Raw genomic sequence first — 26,922 nt, forward strand, 5'->3', positions numbered from 1 at the left:
TCTTTGGTACTTAAAACACACTCAGCTGAAATTTATTTGTCTAGGCAGAGTGTAACAGACCTCTAGCATAAACAGGCAGTGATGCTCAGGCATAGGCAGTACTGGGAAGCTGGTGGTTTCTTGGAAACAGTACTTGTAAGTGGAGACAGAGGAGGCAAAAGTACATTTGTACATCAACCATCTTGGTTATTTGTATCCTCTGGAGTTCTCTCCAGTCAGTCTATCACTTTTGTGAGGATATCCTTTTGATCACAAGGATTAAAATATTTATTAAGTGATATGTTAGGAAGGAGTCTGAATCTTGTAGCCATGTTTCATTAGGAGAAGATAACTAGTTGAGGAGTGAAGGTTACAGAGTAGAAACTCAGCAGAGTGGGAACTGTGTACTAATTGATCTCAGTTTACACATTTTAATTATCCAGCCAGGTTCACATGAAAGCAGAGGTAGCTGACAAAGCCATCTGCTAATCCAGTTCTGTACATTTCTGCTTGTCCACTTCTGTGGCACGAGTTGGAGTATCTGGAAGCTTTATTTTGCAAGCAAGTGAAATAAAATAGGTGGAGAGATCTCTGCCTGTTGTATAAAGCTGTGGAACATGTTTCTCAGGATCTTAGAAATTGCCTGAAAGGGCACTGGAACCAACAGAAGTAGATAAAAATTAGCATCTTTCTTCTGTCTGGTGGAAGGACTGTACTAGATGGAGTTTTCCAGCCAAAAGAAGAAAACAACAATCTGAAAGACTTTAAACTTACAGTCAGGAGGAGGGGTGGTAGAGATAGAAGTCTGCAAACAAATATAAATCACTCTGGACAAGGTCTACAACTAGTGGGTAGGATTGTTTATAATGAGTTCATAGAAAGGACAATGAAGGAGGATAATAGATGGATCTAAAAGACATCTGAGATGCTAGTGTACAACTGCAAAAGCAGAGAAAACAAATACAAGCTGGAAGTGGAACTAGAGTGAGACCTATTAAAGCAAAATCAAAAAGCCCAATGTACAAAGTGAGATGCAGCTAACAAAAAAGAGCAAATGTATTTTTCTTGGTAAAACCCCTCTCAGTCAGAACTACTTGTGTCTCGTTAATAAAATCAGCCTGAGCCACAAGGACCTGCAATGAGGATATTTTGAAGGGAAGAGGAGAGCTGGAGACAGTAGGAGGGTACTTAAACAGGAAGAGAGGCAGGCTTGGCTGTTGTGGTAACTGGTGCATGCCAATGGTGCAAAAAGCTTTTTTAGAATAATATAACATGAAAAATTGAAAAGCTTATGAGAATTTAATGGCTTCATTTTTTCTAATGCATGCTACTCGTAAAACTTGCAGCTAATGTCCTCCTGCACCTTGGGGGATATCGTGTAATGCAGCAAAAAATTCTTGGTAATACCACTTGGAGCTGGGCTTTCATTTACTGCACAAATGTGATCTGTGGCAGCAGTTACTTGGGAGTGAGCTGCAGCAGCTTCACCCTATCGGAAAGAGGGACACAATGCCACTGTGAACCCACTTACCATCAACATGTCAACAAGCATAACCTTTCCATTAGCACATTATCATTCAGCACTGTGGGTGTCAGCTTGAGTAATGCAGATTTAGATTTATTTATGGTCTCAATACCTGTCAGGTTTTATGAAGAATGAAAGGGCAGAGGCACAACAACAACAAAAAAAGCAATTTGGAGATTTGGTGTAACCTGCTGTGTAAAGGAAGAAATTTGGTGATTTCAGAATTTCATGTCAGCTAGTTTTGGGGTAGGGTGATGTTCCCTATCAGAGCTGTCACAGTACAGTTTTAAGTTATAAATTTCCTGAAGTTTTTTGAACTAAGACCAGCTAAAGGACCTCCTCTAACTGTGAGAGGAGGCTGACATTTTTGGAAGGTTTGATAGGGAGGAGCCCTTTTTGTTACCACTGTTGTTTTCTGCAAGATGCTGCATTTACCTTACCGTTTGGACTAGAAGTATAATCCTATAATTAATGCATTTTTTTGTTTTATAAATGAAAAAAAAGGAATTTATAATACAAATCCAAGAAGGTCTGATGAGTATGGGTTTTAATAATAGAATCAAACAGTGTTTGCAGTCCCAAAGAACTCCATGTTCAGGTTGAAAATGCAAAGAATAGATGACAGAAATGCTGTATATGACCATTTCTGTATACACATAAAGTGTAGAAAGGCATTGGTAAAGGAACCTCTGCTCTTAGCAACAGCAGGAAAAATAAATTGAGGCTGTCTAGCCATGCTTAGAAAAGGCATTTGTGTCAGCAGGACAACCTAGCCATCTATAACAAATCAGTTCATCTAAGCAGTGACCACACAAATGCAGCATTTCTGACAGCAGCTCCACAAAATTCATCATTCAGAGTGGGCTGAAAGTAAAAGTCACACTTCATTACAGTTCCACATGCCACATTTATCACCCTGCTTTTCAGAATAGGATAATACCATAGATTCTAAACAACTATTAGGAGGGAGCAGTGTTACAGGCTGTACTTCAGGGTTTTTTTCATAGGAGTAGCTCTACTGATAGGTTAGTAAACAGAAATGTAATACCAAATAGATTCTGCTTGGATCCAAACCATCTTGCTAAGCAGCACGGTAGCCAGATTGATAATTAAGAGTCCAACCAACTTCTATTCCAACAAACTTCAGTGATAGCTCCATTGTAAACCTTGGTATTGAGTTAGATACTCAGAAACTGATGCATTTGCTTTAGTGGATTACTTCACAAAGTTTGGTCTAAGTGTGGTATTTGGGGAGCAGAGCTGAACACTAAAGAGTTGAACTTAGAGTCCAGATCTGCTATTTGTATTTTCTGTTTTTTTTTTTTTTTTGTTTGTTTGGTTTGGTGTTTTTTGGGTTTTTTTGTGTTTTTTTTTTTGTCTACAAACAAATGCAGGAAAAGGAATTAATTAGGAATTGAATTTCCCTTTCTAACAAGACACTGGACTAAGGCAGATTTGTGTGTGTGTGTGTGCAGATTGTATTAGTGTTGTAAACTCAACTTGTGGATGCTTGATCCATTAAGGTAATTGCTTTCCCTATATTGAATCACTTTAGAGTGACTGATGGCTGATGTTTAAGGCTCAAAGACTACTTAGGACTGTTGTACTCTTTGTATTTTTGGATTTTAAAAGTGAAGCATTCAGGTAAAAAAATTACTGTGATAAATGCTTCCTTCTGATCTCAAGACATTTAAATAAAAGTTCTAGTTGCTAAGATAACTGAACTCCCTATGGAGACCTGTGAAGCCCTGAATAAATGCAGGCTTGTTACAGTGAGTCTGGTACTGCTCTCATACTGTCAGGCACAGTGGGCTTCTCCTCAAGGATACAGGCAGGGATTTGGCACAGCATTCAAAAAGACAAGGAATGAGAAAGTGTGTAGGTCTTCAGCATTTGGGAAAAAATTTCTACCAGCAGTTCTGATCTTTCTTAGTGTGTAGTACCTGCACCATTTTAGAATTGTGGAAGCATCTGTTGGAGGTCATCTAATCTGACCTTCCCTTTGAAGCAGGGCTGTTGCCTACATCAGGTCAGCAGTGCATTTCTTTAGCCAAGTTTTAAAAATGTCTGAGGACGTAGATGCCTTTCTGTGCAGCTGTTCCAGCACTGCACCACCTTCCTAGTAAAAAAGGGGCTTTGTAACATCCTATTGGAGTTTTACAAGCTGCAATATATGACTGTTGCCCCTTGTGGTATCTGCTGGCAAGACAGAAAAGTTGTGTTCTGCTGTCTTTGTGACTACCCTTTGGGTAGCTGCAGGCAGCTGTTTGCTTGCTCCTTGGCTGCTTCTTTACCAGACTAAAACAAATCAAGTTCCCTCAGCCTCCTCTTACAGGGCATGTTCTCTAGCAGCCCTCCTTGAACACTCTCCACTTTCTCCATGTCTATCTTGAACTGAGGGGTGCAAATGAGCTCATTCTGTGGCTAATACTCATGGAAATTAGCAGTCAGGAATACTTATACTGAGAAATAACAAGGATTTCAGTGCTGGAGCAGAGGGCTGTAAGTGAGTCTAGTGATTTCTTTGGAATTAACAGTAATAGTTTATACAATTATTACATTTTGAAGTTGGTATCCAAGAATTTCTTCCACCATAAAACTAAGCCTAATTAGAAATAAAATGCTGATCTACACTTCTTAGCCCTTCCACATACACATTCATGCAGAAACAGCAGGCCACAGCAGGGTGAAAATGTGTGCATTGATACATACCTATATGCATGTATGCATTGCAAGTGTTTAAGAGAAAGCAAAAAGGTCTTGATTCTGTAAAGCAAAAAAATGCCTCTGTGCCATTGCAGATGTCAGATCTTTGCAGGATCAGCCACTACCCAAGCATTGTGTTGGCTGGATTTAAACCAAAGAAACAGATGTTAATTCTCACTTTTCATCTCTGAAATCCTGAGAATGAATTTTTGAAAGGTGGGTAGTACCTAGCAGCTCTTTCCCCTCCTGTGGGCAAACCAGCCTCTCTGCTGTGGTCACTAAGAGGAATCTGGGTGCCTTTGAAAATCCTGTTTGTTCTGTGGCTGTTGAGCAATTGTAAGAATCTGAGCAGATAAGTGGAGTGGCCTAAATAGGCTCTGTCTGACCTCACTCTGTTGTATTTAATAATGATGCTTATTGTATTGGAATACTCTTTGTCAGTCTGAAGACTAAGGGCAAAGCATGGGTGTGTGTGATGGCATAGTGATTTTTCAGGTGTTTTTTGTGAAGGCTTCTTAAATCTTGAACTGAAGATCTGCATGGACTGTGTTTTTCATGCAGCTTTATGATACCCAATAGCCCCACTCCCTGCCAACCCAGCTCCCCCTTATGTGCCTCTGATAATGCTGAGTCTTTTCCCATGTTGCTCATCGTCTTTCCTGGCATGCTCTGCCTCTGTAATTAGATCTCAGTCGTTTATTTGTGACATCCCAGTTTGATGCCATAGAACCAGAGAAAGTGCTAGCTAGTGAAAAAGGAGGAGGATTAGAGAAGAGCTCACTTAGCAAGGCACTAAGTGGATGGTGTTATCATGAATCCCTTAACACAATGAACTGATTAGTTTAAACAGTGTGAATTTCACAAGGCACTTAATTTCCAACTGCTGTTTTGTGTTGCCTTGATTCAGTCACACAATACTTTCTTCATGAAGGCTGCACCATGCTTAACTTGCAATCATGGCTTTCCTATTGTTGCTAATTATAATAAATATCTTGGAAAACAGAAAAATGTTGATGTTCATTCACAGCTTCTGTTTTGTTTTTTTTTTTGCTAACTGATGTTGTCCTACTTAATGTAGCACATTATATTTATGAGCTTTTTTGTGGAATCTAACTCCTAAATTTTATCTCTAGTGCCTACAAATGTGGCTTTAGTAGTAAAACAAGTTAAAAAGTTTCTTGCTGCTACCCAGAAGGATGGATCAGGATCTGCAGTATTGCTTCAGAAGTGATTAAAGTAGTGAAGTTGGTGGATGTGTCAAAATGTGAAAGTAGAACAGGGGTCCCAAGGCTGTGATGGAGCTGTCCCTGCAGCTTCTGCACATAGAATCATAGAATTGTCAGGGCTGGAAGGGACCTCAAGAATCATCTAGTTCCAACTCTCCTGCCATGGACAGGGACACATCACACTAGAGCAGGTTGCTCAGAGCCACATCCAGTCTGGCCTTAAAAATCTCCAGAGATATGAGGCTTTTACCACCTCCCTGGGCAACCTGTTCCAGTGTCTGACCACCCTCCTGGTGAAGAACTTCTCCCTAACATCCAATCTGAATCTACCCATTTCTGCTTTTGTTCCATCCCCCCCAGTCCTATCACTCCCTGACACTCTAAAAAGTCCCTCCCCAGCTTTCTTGTAGCCCCCTTCAGATGCTGGAAGGCCACAAGAAAGTCTCCAAGGAGACCTTCTCCAAAGTCTCTTCTCCAAACTGAACAATCCTAATTCTCTCAGTCTGTCTCCATAGGAGAGGAGCTCCAGCCCTCTGCTCATCCTGGTGGCCCTTCTCTGGACACCTCCCAGCATGTCCAGATCCTTTTTGTAATAGGGGCTCCAGAACTGGATGCAGTACTCCAGGTGGGGTCTCACCTCCCTTGACCTGCTGGCCACACTTCTCTTGATGCAGCCCATGATAAGATTGGCTTTCTGGGCTGCAAGTGCACACTGGCTGCTCATGTTGAGTTTCTCACCCACCATGCTACATGTCACCTGCAGAACCTGAAGCTTTCTGTTTGGTGAAGAGTGGCATTTGGCTGGGATACAGAACTGAGGTTGGGGAATGAATTCCCACCGTATCCTGGCTTCCTGCATAAAAAAATGGAAGGCTTTTAGTAGTCTTTGTGCCTTGGTGTTCCAACTGTCTGATGAGGGTGGTTGTCCTCTTGCACATGTTTAGCTGTTTTTTTTATGCTGCATTTTTGTATCTGGAAATGTCTTATTAATTGTGAGTGCAGTGCCTATGGCACTGACTGGATCAGATCTTAGATGATTATAAAAATCACCAAAGCAGTAAATTATCATTCAACTAATCAGACCTGTTTCTCTCTTTCTGAAAGATGGAATTTAACTGTCATGAAGGTAATACAGTATCTTATTCTGTATTTAGTTCACAAAATCTTTTTCTTTAGAGTCTTTCAATGCATAAAGGGTACAGGCTATAGTGTGTTAATTTTACAGATAGGTAAGCTGAGCTGGTAGTGCAACATTAAGTGAAATCTGCTTCTGCTCAACATGAGCAGAATGCACTTTTGAAAATGTATGAGTATGTATTGGAATAATTTCCTGATTCCATTTGACCCTGAAAGTGATGTAGCAAACATTACTAAATGGGTGAAAAACAGGTCTCCATCAGATTATTTTCTCCAGAGAACTGAGCTGAACTATTCCCTGCACCGAATGGGCATCAAGAGCTCAGAGTGGCCTCTGTGCTTCTCCTGCAGCAGTGAAGACCACCAGTCTGCAAGTTAATGTGATCATTAGCACTGAAGTAGACCCAGCTGCAATTTGCTGTGGCCCTGACTCTAGATCCAGTGAAACAGGGGTCAAGACCAGATTGCCTGAGCACATCTGATTAATCCCCAGTCTGTAGTGCTCCTTTGTACCTCAATTATTTCCAATATGTACTTATTCCTAGTAATTTATTTTACTTTTTGGACCTTGTTTTAGAGGCTGTGTTAAGATTAATACCTATTTTCATCACATTTTTGCCATAGGGAATGTGCTGATTTTTACAATATTAAGTATGGGTGCAATTTAAAAGGTCAAGGCTTTTCTGTCTGTGTTAAGGTAACAATGAGGTGCAAGGACAGTCTGAATCTAATGCTGTGTAAGTTTGGGGTAAAATGTACCTCATCTTTTATTTATTTAATGTTTTCATCTCCTGAGCCCCCCATGCTGCAGGACATTATGGCAGATCCCTCTGTTACCAGGTTTTCTCAGAGTCTGCCTGCGGTGAGGTTGGTTTGGTCATGGCAGCTGCTGCTTTCAGCGTGATTTCATTCTGCAGGTTTGGCTCAGTTCAGGCCTCTGGTTCCAAAAGTAAGCCAGATCTGTGCAGTGATCTTGTGAAAGTGTGTGTGCTTGCCTGTGTTATCACCCAGTGTTGATGGAAGGAGAGGAACATCAGAAATGATAGAAAATAAGCTGCTGTGTGCAGGAAAGAATGATTACGTGTTCCCTGACAATGAGAAAAACTGCAGCATGAGCTGAGAGCCTCTCAGTCCTCACAGCAGGCAGCAATGAAATTCCTGAAGTTTTAGCATTCAGTAAACAAGTTTGATTTTAAAGTTTTTTGACTAAAGAGGAAATATGTGTTCATGAGAGAGGAGAAGAGAGTTTCCACACAGGTGAAGCTCAAGGAAATGAATACAAATCACATGAAGATGGCTCCAGTTAATGTACAATTCTAATAATAAATCAGTGTCTTAAATGCAACAGATGGAATACGTGTGGGGTTCTCTATGTGGGGTTCTTTTTTGCACTGTTTTAAGACTTCAATATCAGTTCTTTTAATCAGTTTTATAGCTCAAAGAATTGGGTGGACTCCATGTAGGGCACGTTCCTTGTAAGTCAAGTAGGTGTTTGGGCTTTGGGTTTTCTGTTTGCCTGTAAAAGATGCCTGATGCATCTCTCTGAAAAAGCAAAAAAGGAGATCTAATTTTTGGGTTCAGTAGCTCAAAAGGGTGCTAACCTTAAGTTGTCATTGAGGATGTATTTGCTAATATGCTGTTCCTTCTGAGGTCACCATGATGTAATAATGCCTGTAGTAATGCAAGTGCCTTCTGCCTGGTTGTGTTATGAAATGCAGGAGTACTCTAGCTAAATGCTGACCCTTGTAATTGTGATGGTTTTCAGAGAGGAGAGCTTCTCACCTGGGCCTGCTTCATGGCTTTCATTGTCTTTTAGAAAGGTTCAAACTGCGTGGAATATTCTACTATGACTCTACCTTTAAAGCCATATTACACTGCAGTGTTAAAAAATTAAAAAAAGGGCTTTGCCTCTTTGCCTTTTGTTTTTTTTTTTTTTTTCCATTATGCATCATGGCATGTGAGGCTGGGTATGGAATGAGTGAATATTGCTTAGTTCTCTGCAAGTGCTCAGACTGTTTTACTGAGCTTCAGTCCAGACCTCAATATTTGCTAATGATGAATTAGTCTAACCCTTGGCAGCTGCGGCTGTTCAGGGAATGAGGAATGTGTTTATGGTCAGTTGTGGCTCTCCCACTGGTGACAGATCTCTTGCTATAAAAGCAGAGGTGGTGTGCTGGGTTGAGAATTCACCTGCATCTGGATGGTAAAGTTATTTGTGCTCCAGTGCACAAGGCTTTGAAGCACTTTGAGGTTTGCTCTTGACGATGTGTTTTGGCAACTGAACAGCACTGCACTGGCACCAGCTCACAGACCTGAGTTAGTGAAGTGAGTGTTCTCTTCCCAAAGCATGAAATCTCAGTCCCTGGCCATATGAGCCAAGTGACAGTCTTTTGAAGCAGCTCTTTCCATAGTGTTCTTTGCTTCTTCCATGCATATAAGTGCAGCAGTTTCTTGCAAATAAATTAATTTTTAAGAACGTTCTGGCCCTCTAAGGATTTTTGTAATTCCATGATGGGTTTTCCACATTTGGGAAATCTGCTGTCTTCTTCTTTCATGTTTCATAAGTGGTGACTGTGTTTATGCTGTTAGTGAATGTAATGGGATGAAGACAATCTCCTTAGCAGACTAGAGTCTAGATGTGATGCTGTTACAAAGTCTCCTATAACCTGCCCTAGGCAAAAGAAATGGAATGAGTCCATCCCACTGCCAGGATGATCTATATGATGTTGAATGCCAAGACATTGTTTAGATCTGTCTTGTTCAAGCCTGTTAACTTGTGAATTTCTGTTCTTAGTTCCAGTAGTGCTTGGGCAGCAGTGGGCAAGAGCACAGAGTGAGGCAGATGGAAAGGAACAAACGTAAAATATAGCAAATCCCCAAACTTCTGCAGTTAATGTTTTTGATGAATGCATCACTGTTTCTTTCTGATGTCTGTCTGCTGTTTTGACTCCTCTTTCTCTGCATGCTCAATATTTTTATCCCATCTGTCCCATTCTCCTTGGGTGTAATAATGGAAAAGAAGCACTGCCTCCTAAGTCTTCATCTTCTCAGAGCTTCTATTAAAGCAACCTCATTGCTCCATTCCTCCTCATGTTTCTTTCCCATCTCACCTTCTCCCATTCTGTCTGTCCTGAGTATAGAATCATAGAATCAGTCAGGGTTGGAAGGGACCACGAGGATCATCTAGTTCCAACCCCCCTGCCATGGGCAGGGACACCTCACACTACATCAGGCTGGCCAAAGCCTCATCCAGCCTGGCCTATAGATAGATATATGTACAGTAAAGTGCTGTCTCTGATGATCTAAGCAGAAATACTACACAGACAAGGTATAAATGGTCAATATTGATGGATACCCATCTATGTATATGAACATCTAAAATACATCTATATGTTGGATGCCTAGTACCTTTCACTGTACAGGAATCTTCGCATGGCCTTTTTATGACATGAAATAACAGATTCTGCATTGCAACTGGCCCTTCAGGCTCTGTAAGGAAAGCTTTTTAGCAAAACCCCTCAAATTTTCTTTCTGAAATTCTGTTAGGATCAGCTGTGCTTTGAACTGTTAATAACTGTAATTTCTGTTGAATGTTTTCCTCGGGAGATATTTTGAGTATGTTAAAATAATATCTAGAGAGAAAAAGTAGCAAGAATAGCAACTGCTATACTTGGAGGGTCTGAGAACATGGATCTGAGTCCATCCGCTGCAGGTCATTGCCTTCCTCTCCTGACATGGAGGCTGCAATGTGAAAAGTTCATGGAACAGACTACTGCTGGAGGAGGGGAGGAAGGAAATGTTAATGCTTTACTGTTTTCTTTTAGAAGAACCAGCCTTGGAAATTTGTACCAAAATCACCCTCCTAAAGTAGATGACTTTGTAAGGAATTCCATCTCTTTTTTTCCCCCTTGAGTTAGGAAATACCAGTGCCTTCCCTGTGTGCAACTCAGTTCTTGTCACAGATGCAAATGCTTTATGATGTGTAGCCTTTGGATTTGAATAGCTTTAGCAACAGCTTCTATTTTCCCTAAAATACCTAATTCTCTTTTTGTACGTAAGTTAGACACGAGGCTAGGAATTACTTTGTGCTACTAACATATGCCCAGTACCTAGAGCAGACTGAGCACACTGAATTCATCCACATCGCTGGATATTAAATAAACCTAAGACTTTCTACTCAGACTCAGGGCTCTCACAAGATGTGATAATGGATTTCTTAGATGTGAAAACTGCAGATAGGTAGTGGGGAGTTATTTGTTCTCCCTGCCTTTGCTAGGCTGGGCACAAAGCGCTAGCCTTAAAATTGCAGCAAGAAAGGTTCAGATTAGGCTTTTGGCAGCTTTCCAAATGTAAAGAGAGAAAAGGGCTGAATTAGTTTGTGTGCAGAGACCATACATTTTTGGAATTCTTTAGCAGATAAATATCAGTCAGGGATCAAGTCTTGATTCCTATCTTGAGTGTTGTCATTTCCAATGCAACAGCTTAAAGCTTTGTGTGTAGAAGAGCTCAGCTGGGGCTAAGTGATGTTGAAGTGAGCTGGCATGAAACCAGCCCTGCTTGTGCCTGGTGTATCCAGTCCAGTTGGGGGAAAGGCTGGGTTTACACTGAGGCACAGTTCAAAAACTTCATCCCCAGTACAGGTCCACAGCTTTTTCTAAGCCTGTACCTGCCAACATACTTGCATTCAAGTGCTGTGATGGCAGGAGAGACTGTCTTGGACCTGTGCTTAATTGATAGTAATGTTATATCTTTTAGGGTTAATCTGGCTGCAGTAATTCCAAATTTTGAAAGATTTGTTGCAAACCTTCTTTTAAATGTAACATTTGTTTCAGTATGTGTTGCCACATAGCTGGCAAGGTTTGACACTCTGGTGTTTTCACAGTGTTCTCCTTCCCAGACAGTTCCCCCAATTTCAGATCATGCTGTTGAGCCCACTGGGTGTAACCAAAGCAGAAGGTGTTGCCCAACAGCAATAAAGGATGTACAGTGGTCATAATCCAAGTCATAGAATTACAGACTCATAGAATGGTCTGGGTTAGAAGGGACCTCCAGAGGTGATCCAGTCCAACCCCCTCTTCAGTCAGCAGGGGTATCCTCAACTAGATCAGGTTGCCCAGAGCTCTATTGAGCCTGACTTTGAATATCTCCAAGCATGGGTCCCCAGCCACCTCCCTGGGCAGCCTGTTCCAGTGTTCCTCTACACTCATGGTAAAGAACTTGTTCCTAACTTCCTAATCATCCTAAATCATGATGTGTGCTTTTAAAGTAATGAGCAACCATCATTAGCTCAACCTGTACTTTCTTAATTTGGAATTTAGTTAGTGGTGGTTTTCCTTTTTTGTTATCAACAGCAAGGAAGATGCTTTCTATAACAATCTATTTATTTGATTTATTAAGATGGAGAGGGTAAAATGAGTCAGTAAATAGGATGGACAATTTTATGTCTCCAAGTCTTACCCCAGTATTGCTTTTTGAAGCAGCTTTGAGTTCCTAGCTACAGGTACAAACTAGCCAGCAATTCCTACAGCCCACAAAACAGCTGTATGAAGGAAGCCAAATTCCAGTCCAGGTTCACAGTCTTTCCATGTAAGTCTGCCTTCTTTTGGGGATATTCTGGATGCACTACAGCATGTGTGTATGAACACAAATAAAGGCTTGCTGGAAGAATGACCACAGAAACAAAAATATTCATAATGATTTAGTACTCAAACACTTGAGTGAGTAACTCACAAGTCAAGTAGAAAGAGCTGAAACATATTTGTATCTATTTTAACATATCATACAGTAGGGAGGAGCACAGGAGTAAAGGAATAAAGACACAGTATTGTCAACTGAGATTTTTCTCTGAGCTGAGAGTGATGTGGTCACATGAGGACTTGTGGCTTCTTGAAAATCTGTGTGTCTGGAAGCTGAAAATCCAGAAAGAAAAGAGAAAGAATGGCAAATGGTGATTTTTATAATGCAAGATTATTTTTAGGCTTGCTCTCATATTTTAGGGAACCTGCCCTATTGTATTTTGAGTCCTAAATGCTCCTACAGAGCTTTTTGAAGATGTTATAAAAGTGACTGTACTTAAAAGCAGTGGATTCTGAAATAGAAAATGCTGGGTTAAAGTTACAGAGTCAAAGAATCATAGAATTATCAGGGTTGGACGGGAGCTCAAGGATCATCCAGTTCTAACCCCCCTGCCATGGGCAGGGACACCTCACACTAGATCAGGCTGCTCAGAGCCACATCCAGCCTGGCCTTAAAAACCTCCAGATATGAGGCTTCCACTGCCTCCCTGGGCAACCTGTTCCAGTGTCTCACCACCCTCATAGTGAAGAACTTCTTCCTAACATCCAATCTGAACCTACCCACTTCTGGTTTTGCTCCATTCCCCCCAGTCCTATCACTACTCGTTGGAAGTTGGGAGATGGAAGATGCATGACTGGCAAAGTGCATCATATATTCCTAGGAAGCAACACAGTGTGGGAATTTCATTTTGTCAGGGGCTGTATATGTCCTGGGATATAAAGAAAGACAAAATGTGGTGAGGAGGAAAGGCCAAAGGAGGCTGGGCCCCCTCTCAGCAGGCAGATCCACAGGTTAATTAGGAGATCAGGTTTTAGGCCATTCATTCCAGGTTTCAAAATGATTTGTCTTCCTTTCCCCACCTGTCATGTACACAGCTGCTCGGTTAGACACTTGGCATGGTAAGTGCATGCGAGTCCCTGTTGCAGCCTGTGAAGTTGTGCTATCCATGGTGGGCAGGCCGGTTCCCAGGTCAGGAGCATTAGCAAACAGCAGCAGCTCCTTTGCGTGTTGAACTCAGAGGGCAGGCCTGACTGACCCCAGGAGCTGGGGGAGGGCTTGTTCCCTTGCTGAAAGTAGTGCTAGGCTGCAGCACTTCCCATCCCACTTCTCTGATCCATTCTCTCTTGCAGGCAGGAATGGCATCTCCTGAAAACCCTGAGCAGCTGATCATTGCCCTGGAACCCGAGGCTGCCTCCATCTACTGCCGAAAGCTCCGTCTGCACCAGATGATAGACCTGAGCAGTCGAGCACCTATCAATGGTTATAGCCCAAGTGACACTATTGGAACTGGATTTACACAGGGTACTTTATTAACTTGCTTCTTTAAACTGTTATGCCTAAATTTGCTTTGCCTGTGGGGGCTGTTTGCTTACAGTTTCTTGTTGTCCTTGCTCTCTTGCAAATGTTTCAGGCTAACATCAGTTTGTTTTTCTAACCTGTTCTGCTGTTTACTGCAATTAGACTTGTTTAGGCATTGATCCAGCAGACACGTTTGCAAGCACCCAGGTAGCTTCTTTGCCTTGCTTCTGTTGGGATGTTGTGGGAGTCTTTTAGTGTTTTCACTACCATATTTTTCTGCCTTAGTTAAAATCAGTATTTGCAGTTGGCTCATTTATTTAATTCCATTTGGAAACAATTATGTGTTTGAGTAGCTGAATTATTGAAACAGTGTTAAACAGCAATCTGCAACCAGACTTTTAGTCTGAGGCATTCCAGAATTTTGGCAGATGTTTTTGATGTAGTTTTTGTGAAATGCCATTTATTGTTTTCCACTCTCAAGGGATCATGTTATGTTGGAATATAGCAATGAATTTATCTGCTCACAGAAGAGCAGCTAAATACAGCACTTCTGATTTATTGACCTGGGATATGATGCTAGTGTCAGTGTTGGAAGATCAGCTTACAACAAGGGACAGGGATTGGACCACAGGGTAAATCACTTGCCCAAAGATCCTTTGTCACCAAAGGTTTCTGAGCTTGGTATCCTACCTGAGATTAGAGGAAAATGGAAGAGAAAAAAAAAAAAGAGGAAAGCAAACCAGCAGTTAAGATGTGATTGCTGCTTAATGTACAGATTTTCCATTGGTGTGAGCTGTTCTGATCGTGGTGGTAGTGTGCCAATATATCCCAGAAGCATTTTTTCAGAAGAATTTGTATTTTGCAAACATTCACTAGGTCAACACATTACAGGCAAATGGAAGATCAAGCTAGTAAAGCTATTCCTGTACTTACCAGAGGGAGTGTTTTTTAGTTAGGCAGGGTCTCTACATCATTCTCTCAAATCCATGCCTCTCCTAGCACTTGTCAGATGTGTTCAGTGTTACGGAAGCCCACACAGACACAATCCCTTTAGAGGACATGGTCCCTTCAGGGGCCCCTCGCCTTCTGTCCCCCTTGTTCATGTTCTGAACCATTCCAGTTCTATGCGATTTTACATGAACTCATTTTCAGGCTGCTGAGGATTTTTCCTCTGGGAAAATAATAAGAGAAAAGCATTTCTCTGGTTAAGGTTTTGAAGCTGGGGCAGAATCTGGCAGATCACAGATTTCTGCTACTGGGTTTTCTGTTGGATGGGAGTTACCATTCTCCTTCTTAACTTCGTATGGTGAAAGCTATTGGGGATGAGAAAGGTTTCATGTCAAAATTAATGAAAACAAAGTTTGCAGTGAATTAATTTGAGGTTAGAATTAAAATTTCATAAAGGCATGGCAGGGACCCAAGACAAGCTGAGAACAGCTTAAGGAGAAAACCTCTTTAAATATAAACAGAGAGAAGCACTCCAAGGACCATATTATTGCTGGTAAGTCAAAACAAAAATTTTACTGTTCGTAGTAGCCAGGATAACCTTACTTCAGTTGTAGCTAAAGACTGGCTCTTGTGTTCACTTCTAGCCCACAGGAGTGAATGAAAGAACTCCCATCGATTTCTGTGGGCTCTTTGTTGGGCTCTTGCTTGGACCTAGTGCTTGTTCTGTCACTGAATGCTTCATCATGCAAGCTCTCACTTGTGTGCTGCTGTTAGTGCAGTGAGGCTAATGCAGCTTGTCTGCATCATATAGGATCTTTATGGCTGGGGTGGCAGTACACAGGGAGCCCCATGTCTTTTTCTGATGATAGACACTATAGAAACAGGAAGCAAAATGCATTCAGTGATTTGCATGCTGATATTTTCAGAAAGAGTTACATTTTCATGCATGACAGGATGCCTTCTCTTCTGTAGTGCTCATAGAAGTGCCTTTGAAGGTGAGTGAAGGTTACAGAGGGAATGATTTTTATTTGTTGTTGATCATTCCATTGCAGAGGTTGATTTAGAAGCATAACAGCAAAGGCTTTCACTACTCTGCTTTCTCTTCACAGCCTGTTCTGCATCTTTTAAATGTTTAAGTAGCAATAAATCTCCTAAGTTAACTGACTGTTATGGTACTGTGGCTAGATTATGCTTAATTTTTAATTCTTATATTACATGGGTCAGACTTGCTGACCACTGTGGCCCTAAGAAGTTATAAATCTGAGAAGCAGTACTTCTGGCTTCTTGTTTTGAGGCAGACTGACATTGTCAGAGGCTGAGGACATGTCTTTGAGCACCCAAAATGAGCAGTGGCTTTAGGCAAGGTGGAGCTTATCTCCCAGCCCCAGGTTGAGCTGGCAGTGGGCTGGGGCTGCCGCCTGGTGGCACAGCCTGTGCCCAGCACAGCTGGCTGCCAGCCCAACTAGTGCTAGGTGGAGCTTTGAAATCCAGAATACATTAACAAATTAGTCAGACCTGTTTATACCTTTCATATTAGGCTACTGGTTTTAATCCAGTTAGTCTCAAGGGAGATCAGTGTGGACGAAACTCAGCTTTCATTCTTTCTAGGAACGCTGTTGTAATGTTCCCGATCTCACCACAATAATTTTTGTTAAGAAGTGATAAATACAGATCTGTCAGCCTGTTTGCACTTGTTTCCTGCAGCTTGTGATACCAGCTTCCTCATGTTTTCTTGTACTCAGTGATTTTTGTATTTTTTTTCTCTGTCAATGACTAGCTAAGGAACACATCCGTCGTAATCGACAGAGTCGTACCTTTTTGGTGGAAAATGTCATAGGAGAGATCTGGTCTGAACTGGAAGAAGGTAGTGTCCTTCCTTGAATAAAATTTGCTCTCACTGGGCAGCCGTGTTTCCCCCAAATGTGCTGTGTACTGCATTGTTCTCTCAGTGATTGTAAACAGGAAAGCTAAAAAATACAAGTTCATGTGCTGCTGTGCTGTTCTTAGTTATTAAGGGTGAGCTGCAATTCTTTATGCTCCAGCAAAATATGGTTTGTAAAGAGATGATAGAGAGGAATCCAGGCTTCAAAGTGCAACCAGAATATTTACCTTTGTAAATAAGCCATATTATTAACTCAGTAGCCCACTAGAATGTACAGCAGCAGCATGAGCAGTTCTACTGTCTGCTTTTCCTCTGTGATAAATCAATAGCTTCTGACATCTTACTTTCGTATTTGTTGTTCATGGTTCCATTATGATTTCTAATAAAGGTCAGATCTTCAGTGTAGGCATTCATGAGTCTCTGTATGTCATTATGGCTCTTGTTGATAACGGCCCTCAGAAGCTTTCATTGCAGTATGCTGTTGTGAGGACACTGATGTAAATACTACTTGCATATTCCTTTGGCAAACCAGGTGACCGTTACATCGTTGTTGACAGTGGAGGAGGCACAGTGGATATGACTGTCCATCAGATCAGGCTCCCTGAAGGACATTTGAAAGAACTGTACAAGGCAACAGGTAATGTCCCTTCCACTGCTTTGCATGATTTATGTACTATTTTGAATTGTCAGTGAAGCAAATGTATGGAATCACACAGAATCACAGAATTATTGAGGCTGGAATAGACCTCTGAGATCATCAAGTCCAGCCTATGACCTAACATCACCACATGGACCAGACCATGGCACTAAGTGCCATCCAACCTTTCCTTAAACACTTCCAGGGCAGTGACTCCACCACCTCCCTGGTACCTCTTGTAGTGAAGGGTCCAGAACTGCACACAGTGCTCGAGGTGAGGCCTCACCAGTGCTGACTACAGAATTACATCCTAGTCCTGCTGGCCACTCTGTGGCTGATAGAGCTTTATCCTCAGCTGATAGAGCTTTATTAGTCACTACACTTCACTAACAGTGCTTCCTGGAATATGTTCAACATGCAAAATTAGTATAACCTAGCTTCAGGTCAGCAGACATGGGTAAATCACAGAATGCTTCTGATGCCTTTGGATGATAAACCTCACATTCGAAGAGTAAGAAACTGCACAGGTGACCTCTCAAAGGACATGAAAATGATGACTCTACTAGCAGAAGTCAGATCAGGACCGTGGCAGGAAGTGCTGGCCTGAATGGGGATGAATAACACTGGGGACAGCAGTTTCTTCCTCTCCCACTGTCAGTCTGATGTGTGTTTGGTCAACTTGAAATCCAGCAAGCAGTTCAGAATACTAAAGCTGTGTTTTGTTTGTAATACAGGTGGGCCATATGGTTCTCTGGGTGTGGACTATGAATTTGAAAAGCTCCTGTGTAAAATATTTGGAGAAGATTTTATTGAACAATTCAAAATCAAGCGTCCTGCTGCCTGGGTAGATCTGATGATAGCGTTTGAGTCCCGTAAACGAGCAGCAGCTCCAGACAGGACCAACCCACTAAACATCACTCTGCCTTTCTCCTTCATCGACTATTACAAGAAGTTTCGAGGTCACAGTGTAGAACATGCCTTGAGGAAAAGCAAGTGAGTAGACAACTGAACCCAGATGGATGCAGAATTAACTACTGGTAGCGAAGACAAATAATTACACATAGACTGAAAGATTAATAATGGAAAAATATAATATAAGGATGGGAAAATGAGTTTGCCTGAAGTGTAGTTTCCAGAATGAAAAATTCTGATCAATCTCTTGCAAAACCTTTTCTATACTAGACTTGCACTCTTCTGGTATTGCTTTCTATGACTATCCTGCATCACTGCATCACTTTCCTGAATTTGATCATATATTTTGAGTCCCTTACATGTCAGATAAAATACAGATTCAGGTTTCCAAAAGTTAAATACCTAGAATCTTGATTTTTAGAGGCCAGGGCCCTGAAACGAATTTTGAATGAGATGTATAAATACATTGATGGCTCAAGGAAAGTTCCTAGGAATACCAGATCACTGGTGAGACCATAAGACACACAGGGATGGCAAACTTTCTTTCCTTATATTATTTTACCAGTTGGATAATTTGCTCAGTAGGTGGGGGGACGTAATCCCCACTAGAGGGGATTTTCAGTCTCAAGAAGCACCCTAAATGACAAGGTCATGGGCTGCTATAGAAAAGGAATTGAGGAGAAAGTAAAAGTGGGCATTTTGCATCTTGTGAAATTATATACTACAGGAGCCTGGAGATTAATGGCATAAAGGAACAAGAGAGCTTGTAAATCTGGGGCAGGATGCTTGGGACCTGAGAGCAGAAGAGATGATATTTAGTACCTGTACTTTGACTTTTTTCTGCATTTTTTAACCCAGTACATGCTGAGTGTAGCATACAGGCTGAAATTCCTGGCTCTCTTCCTAAAATTATTGATAAATGTACTTTAAGCCTAAATGACTTGGAGTCTAGGGTCTCTTCTTAAATGAGACTGAGGTTCCCAAATAATTTTAAAATGTCTGGAAATTCTCCCCCTCACTAGACCATCCTCTTATAAATAGTCTTAATGCTGAATGCAAAATGTTCCCTTCAAATAAAATGAAATTATTTGCATAATGGGATGGAAAAGGCATGAAAGTGACATACAATTTGCATGAGTGCAAAGGGGATTGCTGAGGTACATGCATGTGTATCAGTGGTGGAGTAACTTAATGCCTGTATTCACTTAACAAATGTTATGCCTCATTAAAAATGCTGTGCTCTCTTCTGCCTCCTGAGGCTTCCCTTACTTGCTTGTTTTCCTTGTGTGTTTCCAGTGGCTTTGGCCTGCTGCTGCTATAATCTAAATGTTGCCCTTCTGGGGATGAATCAGTGCTGTTTCAGATGAGCGAGCACTGGATTGACTGCCAGCTGTTTCAGGAAGCAGCTGAGCATTGCTAATGCTACAGAAGGCAATCAGGCAAAGAAAACAGCAATTAGACAAGCAAAAATAACAATTCTGCCTTGAAATTTTACATTGCTGCAGTTGGTATGGGGCTAGGGTGAGGTGAAGCATTTTTGCCCAAGGAAAAATTCTGTAGACTCATTGATTTTGTTATTTAGTGTGTCTTATGAGGGTTTGACTGTTCCTTGTAGCTCAGCTGTAATGCTTTAATGTCCGTTCTAACTCTTCTTTTCCAGTGTGGACTTTGTGAAGTGGTCCTCCCAGGGAATGCTGAGGATGAGCCCAGATGCAATGAATGCTCTTTTCAAGCCTACAATTGACCAGATTGTCCAGCACCTTAGTACGTATCTGCAGGCAAATTCTGTTTTCCAGCAGAGCTGAAACTGAAGCTTTGCTTAGCTGTTTCAGACCAGTAACTGGAATTGAAGTCAAGCAGCCCCCCATTCATACTTACAAATGTGGCCAAGGAATTTAGTTCTCAAATGTATAGTTCTCTCCAAAGTAGTTAGGAAAGGAGTAGAAATAAGAGGTCTTACCTTAACACATGTTCCTACCTCATTATAGTACTAGTTATTGAGTGTGCATCAGTCCTCTTACTGCTTAAACTTCAATTTTGCTGTACTTTTAGGGCTGCTGAAATGCACTGACTAACCCAGATCCTGCTTTTCTTTCTCCTGTTTCAGACAACAACTAAATAATGCCAGGGGTGTAACTAGTGTCTGATTATTCCTGCTATTAAGACCTCTGTTTCATTTCGCCTCAGGGGAAGGTCACATTTGTTGATAGACATCCAAATCACTGACATCTCTAAAACCCCCAAATTGAATGGTTTCTTATGGTAAAAGTACTTTCAGGCATAGCTTGAAAGCAGCACAGAATTTATTTATCCACTAATAGAAAGTGACATAATTATTGGGAAATTTATTATTTAAAGTCTTCCTGGTGGAAGATTGGATTTGTATCAAGTAGATTGTAATATATGTACTGAGCAAAGTAATGCTGTTCTACACATTACAAAGCACTAATTGAATCATGTTTGGAATGGAACATCTAACTTTGCTCTCTCTCTCTGTGAGTTATTAGGTAAATTTCAGAGGTCACAGTTTAGTAAGACTAGCACAGAACAGCTTGCGTGGGAGCAGGGAGGGACAGACTTACAGTGACAATAGTTGTGACAGACAGCTCAGTCGTGCTGCCTCTGTTATTTGAGCTAAGGGTGAGCCTACAACTGAACTGCATGGTTTCCTTGAAAGTTCAAGTTAAGAAGGAACATCTGTAAGAATGTAAGGAGCTATTATTTTGCAGATGGGACTTGTTGTGGTTAAGATGTTAAGGTCAGAAATAATAAGTGAATTTAAAATGGGGTGACTTATCTGGAATGCATTAAAGGGTATGTGAATCACGCTTGGGAATATGTTGCTGCCACTTCAAGTGGCAAGATGATGTCTGTTCTCTGCTACCCAAAATGTGACTGGCAGGATTTCTTTGCAAGGAATGTGTGTCCCTGTGGTGGGTTGAAATTACCCCCAAAATAAAATTGCCAGACCAGCTCAGTTGAAAGCAAATGAAGCTGTATTTACAAGCAGACTAAAATCTAGAAATACGAAATGCAATGAATGTGTACAAAATATACAATATTTGCATGTGTTTACAATGTATAAACAACACTAGAACCACCCTGGACAAACCCAGGGGATACCAATAGCTTCCTCCTCTCCCCCTCCCCTTCCGCCCTGTACAAGGGAAAAGAGAGAGAAAAGCAGAGAGTAGCTTGTTAGTACTCAGCCACAATAAGAGCACAGCCAAGATCAGCAACAGCCAAGCAAGGCACCAGCTATTATCTGCTAGAGTGAAGAAGCTGAAAAGAGAGGAAAAGTTAATTTATACAACTTTATATTAGTTATCAGACCAGTGGGATTATTTAGACCTTATCATTATTTTTCTTTTGCATTCAATGCTAATTTATTTATATTCTACCGCATTCTACTCGAGATCTGTGGGAAATGTTGTAAGCATCACCCTAAAACTGCCACAGTCCCTTTATTGGTAGAAGCTAAATAAACGTTCTGGTTTAAATGCCAGTTCAGAACTACTGTGTACTTTGAGGTAAGTTTCCATTCCCAGTGAAAGAGATTATGGAAGAGGCTACAGAGTGGTATGAGTGCATGCTGAGAGTGGCAGTGTGGGTATGGATGTGGCAGTTTCACATCATGGGTACATGCATGGGCCATTAAGTGCACTGGGTCATTAGGAGTTTCCCCTGCCATTGCCTTGTCACAGGATTCTTCCCTATTGAATGGACTCTGTTTCTGTCTAGGTGATGTGTTTGACAAGCCTGAAGTGACCAACGTCAAGTTCCTGTTCCTCGTGGGTGGCTTTGCTGAATCCCCCTTACTCCAGCAAGCCGTGCAGAGCGCTTTTGGTTCAAGATGCCGAGTCATCATTCCGCAGGACGTGGGGCTGACAATCCTCAAGGGAGCTGTTCTCTTTGGCCTCGACCCTGCTGTCATCAAAGTGCGGCGTTCGCCGCTCACCTACGGCGTGGGTGTGCTGAACCGCTTTGTGGAGGGGAAGCACCCGGCCGAGAAGCTGCTGATCAAAGACGGCACGCGCTGGTGCACCGATGTCTTCGACAAGTTTATCTCGGCCGACCAGTCCGTAGCCCTGGGAGAGACTGTGACACGCAGCTACACACCTGCCAAACCTTCTCAGTTAGTAATAGTGATCCACATCTATAGCTCAGAACAGGATAATGTTAGCTTCATCACCGAGCCTGGTGTGAAGAAGTGTGGCACCCTTCGCTTGGATCTCACAGGAACTGATGCTTCGGTGCCAAACCGGAGGGAGATCAAAACGCTCATGCAGTTTGGGGACACTGAAATCAAAGCCATGGCCATTGATGTTGCCACCTCTAAAAGTGTCAAAGTTGGTATTGATTTCTTAAACTACTAACAGCCCGTTTTGCCCCACCACAGCCTGTTTGTGAGACTGATCTTCCACTGTTCCGTTTTTTGACTTTCATAAACCCCGTAACTAACTTGAATTTCAGCAGGCTATATGAGAACAGCTACTAAGGTGGGGTATGTCACATTTGTGCCCTTTGATCACCAAAGGCTGGATTTCGAAAGACCCTTAAAAAAGTTTGGGGAGCAAAAGTTCCAGAGGTAGTACAAGTTCCCAAGTTACTCAAGCATGCTTAAAGAGCTACCTCTATTAAGTAAACACTGATTATTTTTGGGTCCTGAAGATTAGTTAAAAGGGTAGTAAATTGTAATCTCTTTGCCATCTTCTTCTTCTTCACAGAATCACAGAGTTAACCAGGTTGGAAAGACCTTTGAGATCATCAAGTCCAACCCATCAGCCAACACCATCTAATCAACTAAACCATGGCACTAAGTGCCTCATCCAGTCTTATTTTAAGCACTTCCAGGGACAGTGACTCCATCACCTCCCTGGGCAGCCCTTTCCAATGGCCAGTCACTCTTTCTGTGAAGAATTTCTTCCTCACCTCGAGCCTAAACCTCCCCTGGTGCAGCCTGAGACTGTATCCTCTCCTTCTGTCACTGGTTGCCTGGGAGAAGAGACCAATCCGCACCTGGCTACAACCTCCCTCCCTTCCCTCCTTCAGGTCTCCCCTGAGCCTCCTCTTCTCTTCTTCCTCCCAAGAAAAACTCACCACTTGGTGGTTGTAGGGGGCATATCTGTTTAAACAGCACCATCCTCTGGCAATGGAAACAAACCAATAGTCTATAATATTTTGATTTTGGCCTTGTGCTTTCAAAATTTTAAGTGCTGAAAGTCAATGATTTCAAGTAATAGGAACTGAATTTCTTATATTCTGAGATCCTGCCAAAAAGAAAATCCTCAGAAATCCTCACAATTATTTCAAAGATACATGTTGATTGCTCCAGTTTGAAAACAAAACGTTTATTGTCACAGCTCTCAGAACAAGCTGTTGGATTAAATAGGTAGCATTGCCCATATTATACTTTGGAAAATTATTTCTCCATCTGCAGTCGTAGAATCAAAGAACAGTTGAGGTTGGAAGGGACATGCATTGGCTATCTGGTCCCAACCTCACCATTCTAAGCAGTGTCAGCTAGAGCAGGATGCTTTGTACAGTTTTGAATATCTCCAGCAATGGAGATGTCTAAGCTCTGGGCAACCTTTTCCAATATTTGACAACCCTCACTATCTTTTCCCCCATTGTGTTTAAAAGGTGTTTCTTGAGTTTCTGTTTGTGCTTATTGCTGCCTCTTCTTTTACTGGGTACCTCTGAGAAGTCTGGTTCCATGTTCTTTACTGTCTTCTGTAAGGCATTTATTCACATTCCTAGCATGCCCTGAGCCTTCTGAAGTCTAAACAATCTCATCTCTCTCAGCTTTTCCTCTTGACATGTACTCCAGTCCCTTAATCTTCCTCATGACCCTTGGCTGGTCTCACATTGGTATACCCATGACTTGTACTGAGAAACACAGAACTGGACCTGACACTCCAGATGAGGGTCTCACCAAGGCTGAATGAAGGGGAATAATCACTTTCCTTGACCTGCTGGCAATGCTCTTTCTGGTGTAGCCCAGGAGACTGCTGGCATTTTGTTGCAAAGGTAAATTACTGACTCATGCTCAAATGTTCGTGGGTTTTTTTTTTTTTTTTGTCTACCAAGACATTGAGATCTTTTTCTGCCAAGCTGCTTGCCAGCCAGTTGGCCCACAGCATATACTGCTGCATGGAGTTATTCCTCCACAGGTTCAGGACTTTGAAGTTTATGAGAATCACAGAATTGTCAGGGTTGGAAGGGACCTTGGGGATCATTTAGGTTCCTGTTTGCACATTTCTCCAGCTTGTCAAGATCCCTCTGACCCAGTGCTTTGTCAAGCACTTCTCCAACTGATTATATTTCTTTTCTTGCTAATTCCTGTGTAAAGGTTTGGAAGTAGAGTTAGATGATGGCTGTCCAAGAAGATTTAGACAACTTAAAAGAGAGAGTACCATAGTATATTTTCAGTAGCACACATTCTAATTGAGTAAAATATATCCCTGGGTTGAGTTGAATGTCCAGGAAGGCAAAAACCAAGAGAATGAAACAACAAATAGCATCAAGTAAAGCATTTCTCTCCTGGCTATGAGCATACAGCTCTAATGCAGGTGAAATACAGTGATGGTCATGGTAGCATCTTGTTTTCCAAATAATAACTTTCTGAAAATATTTTCATAAACTTGGAACATTTCTTCTGCAACTGGAACCATTTTCACTTGGCAAAATGCTCAAGGTGGGTCACTTCTGAAACCTGCAATCTGTATCTGCCATGAACCGATGACTTCAGATTCGAATCCAAATCCCTCTCCAAATTGACAGACTGACACTAACACACAGAATCCCCCTTCCAGAGAATTTAGACAGAGCTGCCTGATTACCTGCTGGAATTCATCACATATTTGAGATGTTAATTGTTAAACTAAATCTTGCTTTCTAATAAGTTGAGCATGAGTTAAATCCATTACTGACACTTCTGGGAAACGAAAGCTCTATCAATTATTTCACCAATTTATGTTCCAGTTCCTGTACTTAAGCTTTCTGTCTTTTACCTGGAGTTTTGCCACAGTAAAGAGCTGCAGAACTACTACCTGCAACCGTATTTTGCCATTGAGTTTTCTGTTTCTCCTGCACAATTCCCTAGTTGAATATGAAGTCTGTTCTGCATTCAGCTTTAAAAGAAAAATAAAAATAAAAAAGGACTATGGAGAATGCTAGTCATAGTATCTGGCTGGGTACTTTCTATAATTACAAAGTGTGCTTGCTAGCATTCAGTTTCCTGCTGCCTGCTAAATGCTTTAAAAGCTAAATACTTGGAATTTTTTTTGGTGTGTGTGTTGCTTTCCATGGTTTACAAACAAGAGAAACTTTAAGATGAGTTATGAACAATATAATTTTATGTATATACAATATTTAAATATTGTACAGACTCTTTTCTTTCTACAGTGCTATTTTCTTGTATAAAAATGCTCTTTGCCTCTGTTGGTTTCATTCAGCTGTTAATTTTAAATAACACAGTTTCTCAATCAGCTTCTGTAATTACAGGCTTTTAAAGTTGGTAAGATATGAAATATAAAAGGCTGATCTTATAATAATAGGAAAGAAATGTTGGTGTGTCAGGCAATACAACATTCTTCCTGCAATGCAAGTCATACCAGTGAAGCACATTGCATAGATGATGCATTAGTATGTCACTGGGATTTTCATTTCTTTGTTTCAGATGGTGACCATTCCATCTCCAGCAGTTCTTCATAATAATGGATGAATCCTCCTGTAAAGCCAAGTTTAAAATTAGATTGTATGATCTGGATATAGAACTTCTACATTAGGTTTGGGAGGTTTATTAAGAATCTTCTCTAGTTTAAAAAAACAAAACACAAGAAACAAACAAAAAAAAAAAAAAAAAAGAAAAGACAAAACCAGCAAAACTAAACCACAGAACTACCTTCCAAAGCCAGGTGACACTGATCTATTGTAGCTGCAGGTAAGACCTTGTCTCTTTCTACCACTGCCACCTACCAAAAGGCAAAATTCTGGAAGTAGACCTTGGTGTCTTTGCATCTTATGTTACACTGAATCAGTCCAGTCCTGCACAGATTTGTTTCTGGTGGTCTTCTGTTAGCACAGAGTTTGGTCTAGTAAGTGGCTAGAACCTTTCCCTCTGCCCTTTCAAGAGGAGGTGAACTGCAAGGTCTGGTGGCCCATGACTTCTGTGCTGTTTTCAGCCTGTCTGTAGGGAATGCTAATGGTAGTTTCTGCAGCTCTTCTGAAGCATAGTTCCCTGCACAGTAGCTATTCTCTGCCCTTTCTTATTCACCTTTTGTAAGATCCCATCTGGGTCCAAGCAAGGGTTTGTTACTGAAATGACTGTAACTGTGAAATGTGGTTTGCCTATTTTTTGCACTTCCTCATTCAGTCTGATGGGAACCCTATCAAGCTTATCTTTGCAAGAGCACTGAACTACTGAACAAACTCCCAGCTGTCCTTGTTGCCCTCTTTTAAATCCAAGAATGGAAAATTAGCTTGTCTAAGGAATTAGAGTCGTAAGTAGAATATTATGCTTGTGGTCTGTAGTCTATAAGCCAGTTAAAAACCACTTTACATTGTTAAGTGGCATGTGGATGCCCACTTTGATAAGGGATGTTAGGCTGTAAAGTTGATATGAAATTTATTAGGAAATGAGTCATTTTTGAGAAGAGCAGTTTTTTTGCTGGACATCCCCTACAGAGTATTTTTTGGATAGGGGTTTCAGATGATATTGTGCAGCTTGGTGTTGAGAAGACAAAGGCCTGCTCTCCTTAGGGAAAGCAGAAGGTCTTAGCAGAAGTTCTGCTCTGAGCAGCAGCATGCAAATTTGGGTCCAAGTTAACTCTAGAACGAAGGTTGGCAGCTCATTATAATGGAATGGTTTATC

General features: G+C 41.4%; 1 protein-coding gene across 1 annotated transcript in view; it reads left to right on the forward strand.

Moving 5' to 3' along the window:
- The window catches only part of HSPA12A (heat shock protein family A (Hsp70) member 12A), a 59,810-nt gene extending 37,387 nt beyond the window's left edge, over positions 1-22,423 (forward strand). Inside the window, exons 8-13 of the mRNA XM_054382319.1 lie at positions 13,500-13,671; positions 16,394-16,480; positions 17,031-17,135; positions 17,870-18,128; positions 19,708-19,811; positions 21,789-22,423. Coding sequence (XP_054238294.1) covers positions 13,500-13,671; positions 16,394-16,480; positions 17,031-17,135; positions 17,870-18,128; positions 19,708-19,811; positions 21,789-22,423 — 1,362 coding nt within the window. The remainder of the gene's footprint in view (positions 1-13,499; positions 13,672-16,393; positions 16,481-17,030; positions 17,136-17,869; positions 18,129-19,707; positions 19,812-21,788) is intronic.
- The last annotated feature ends 4,499 nt before the right edge of the window (positions 22,424-26,922 follow it).

Source organism: Indicator indicator, chromosome 7 (genome assembly GCF_027791375.1).
Source record: "Indicator indicator isolate 239-I01 chromosome 7, UM_Iind_1.1, whole genome shotgun sequence".
Lineage (NCBI taxonomy): Eukaryota > Metazoa > Chordata > Aves > Piciformes > Indicatoridae > Indicator > Indicator indicator.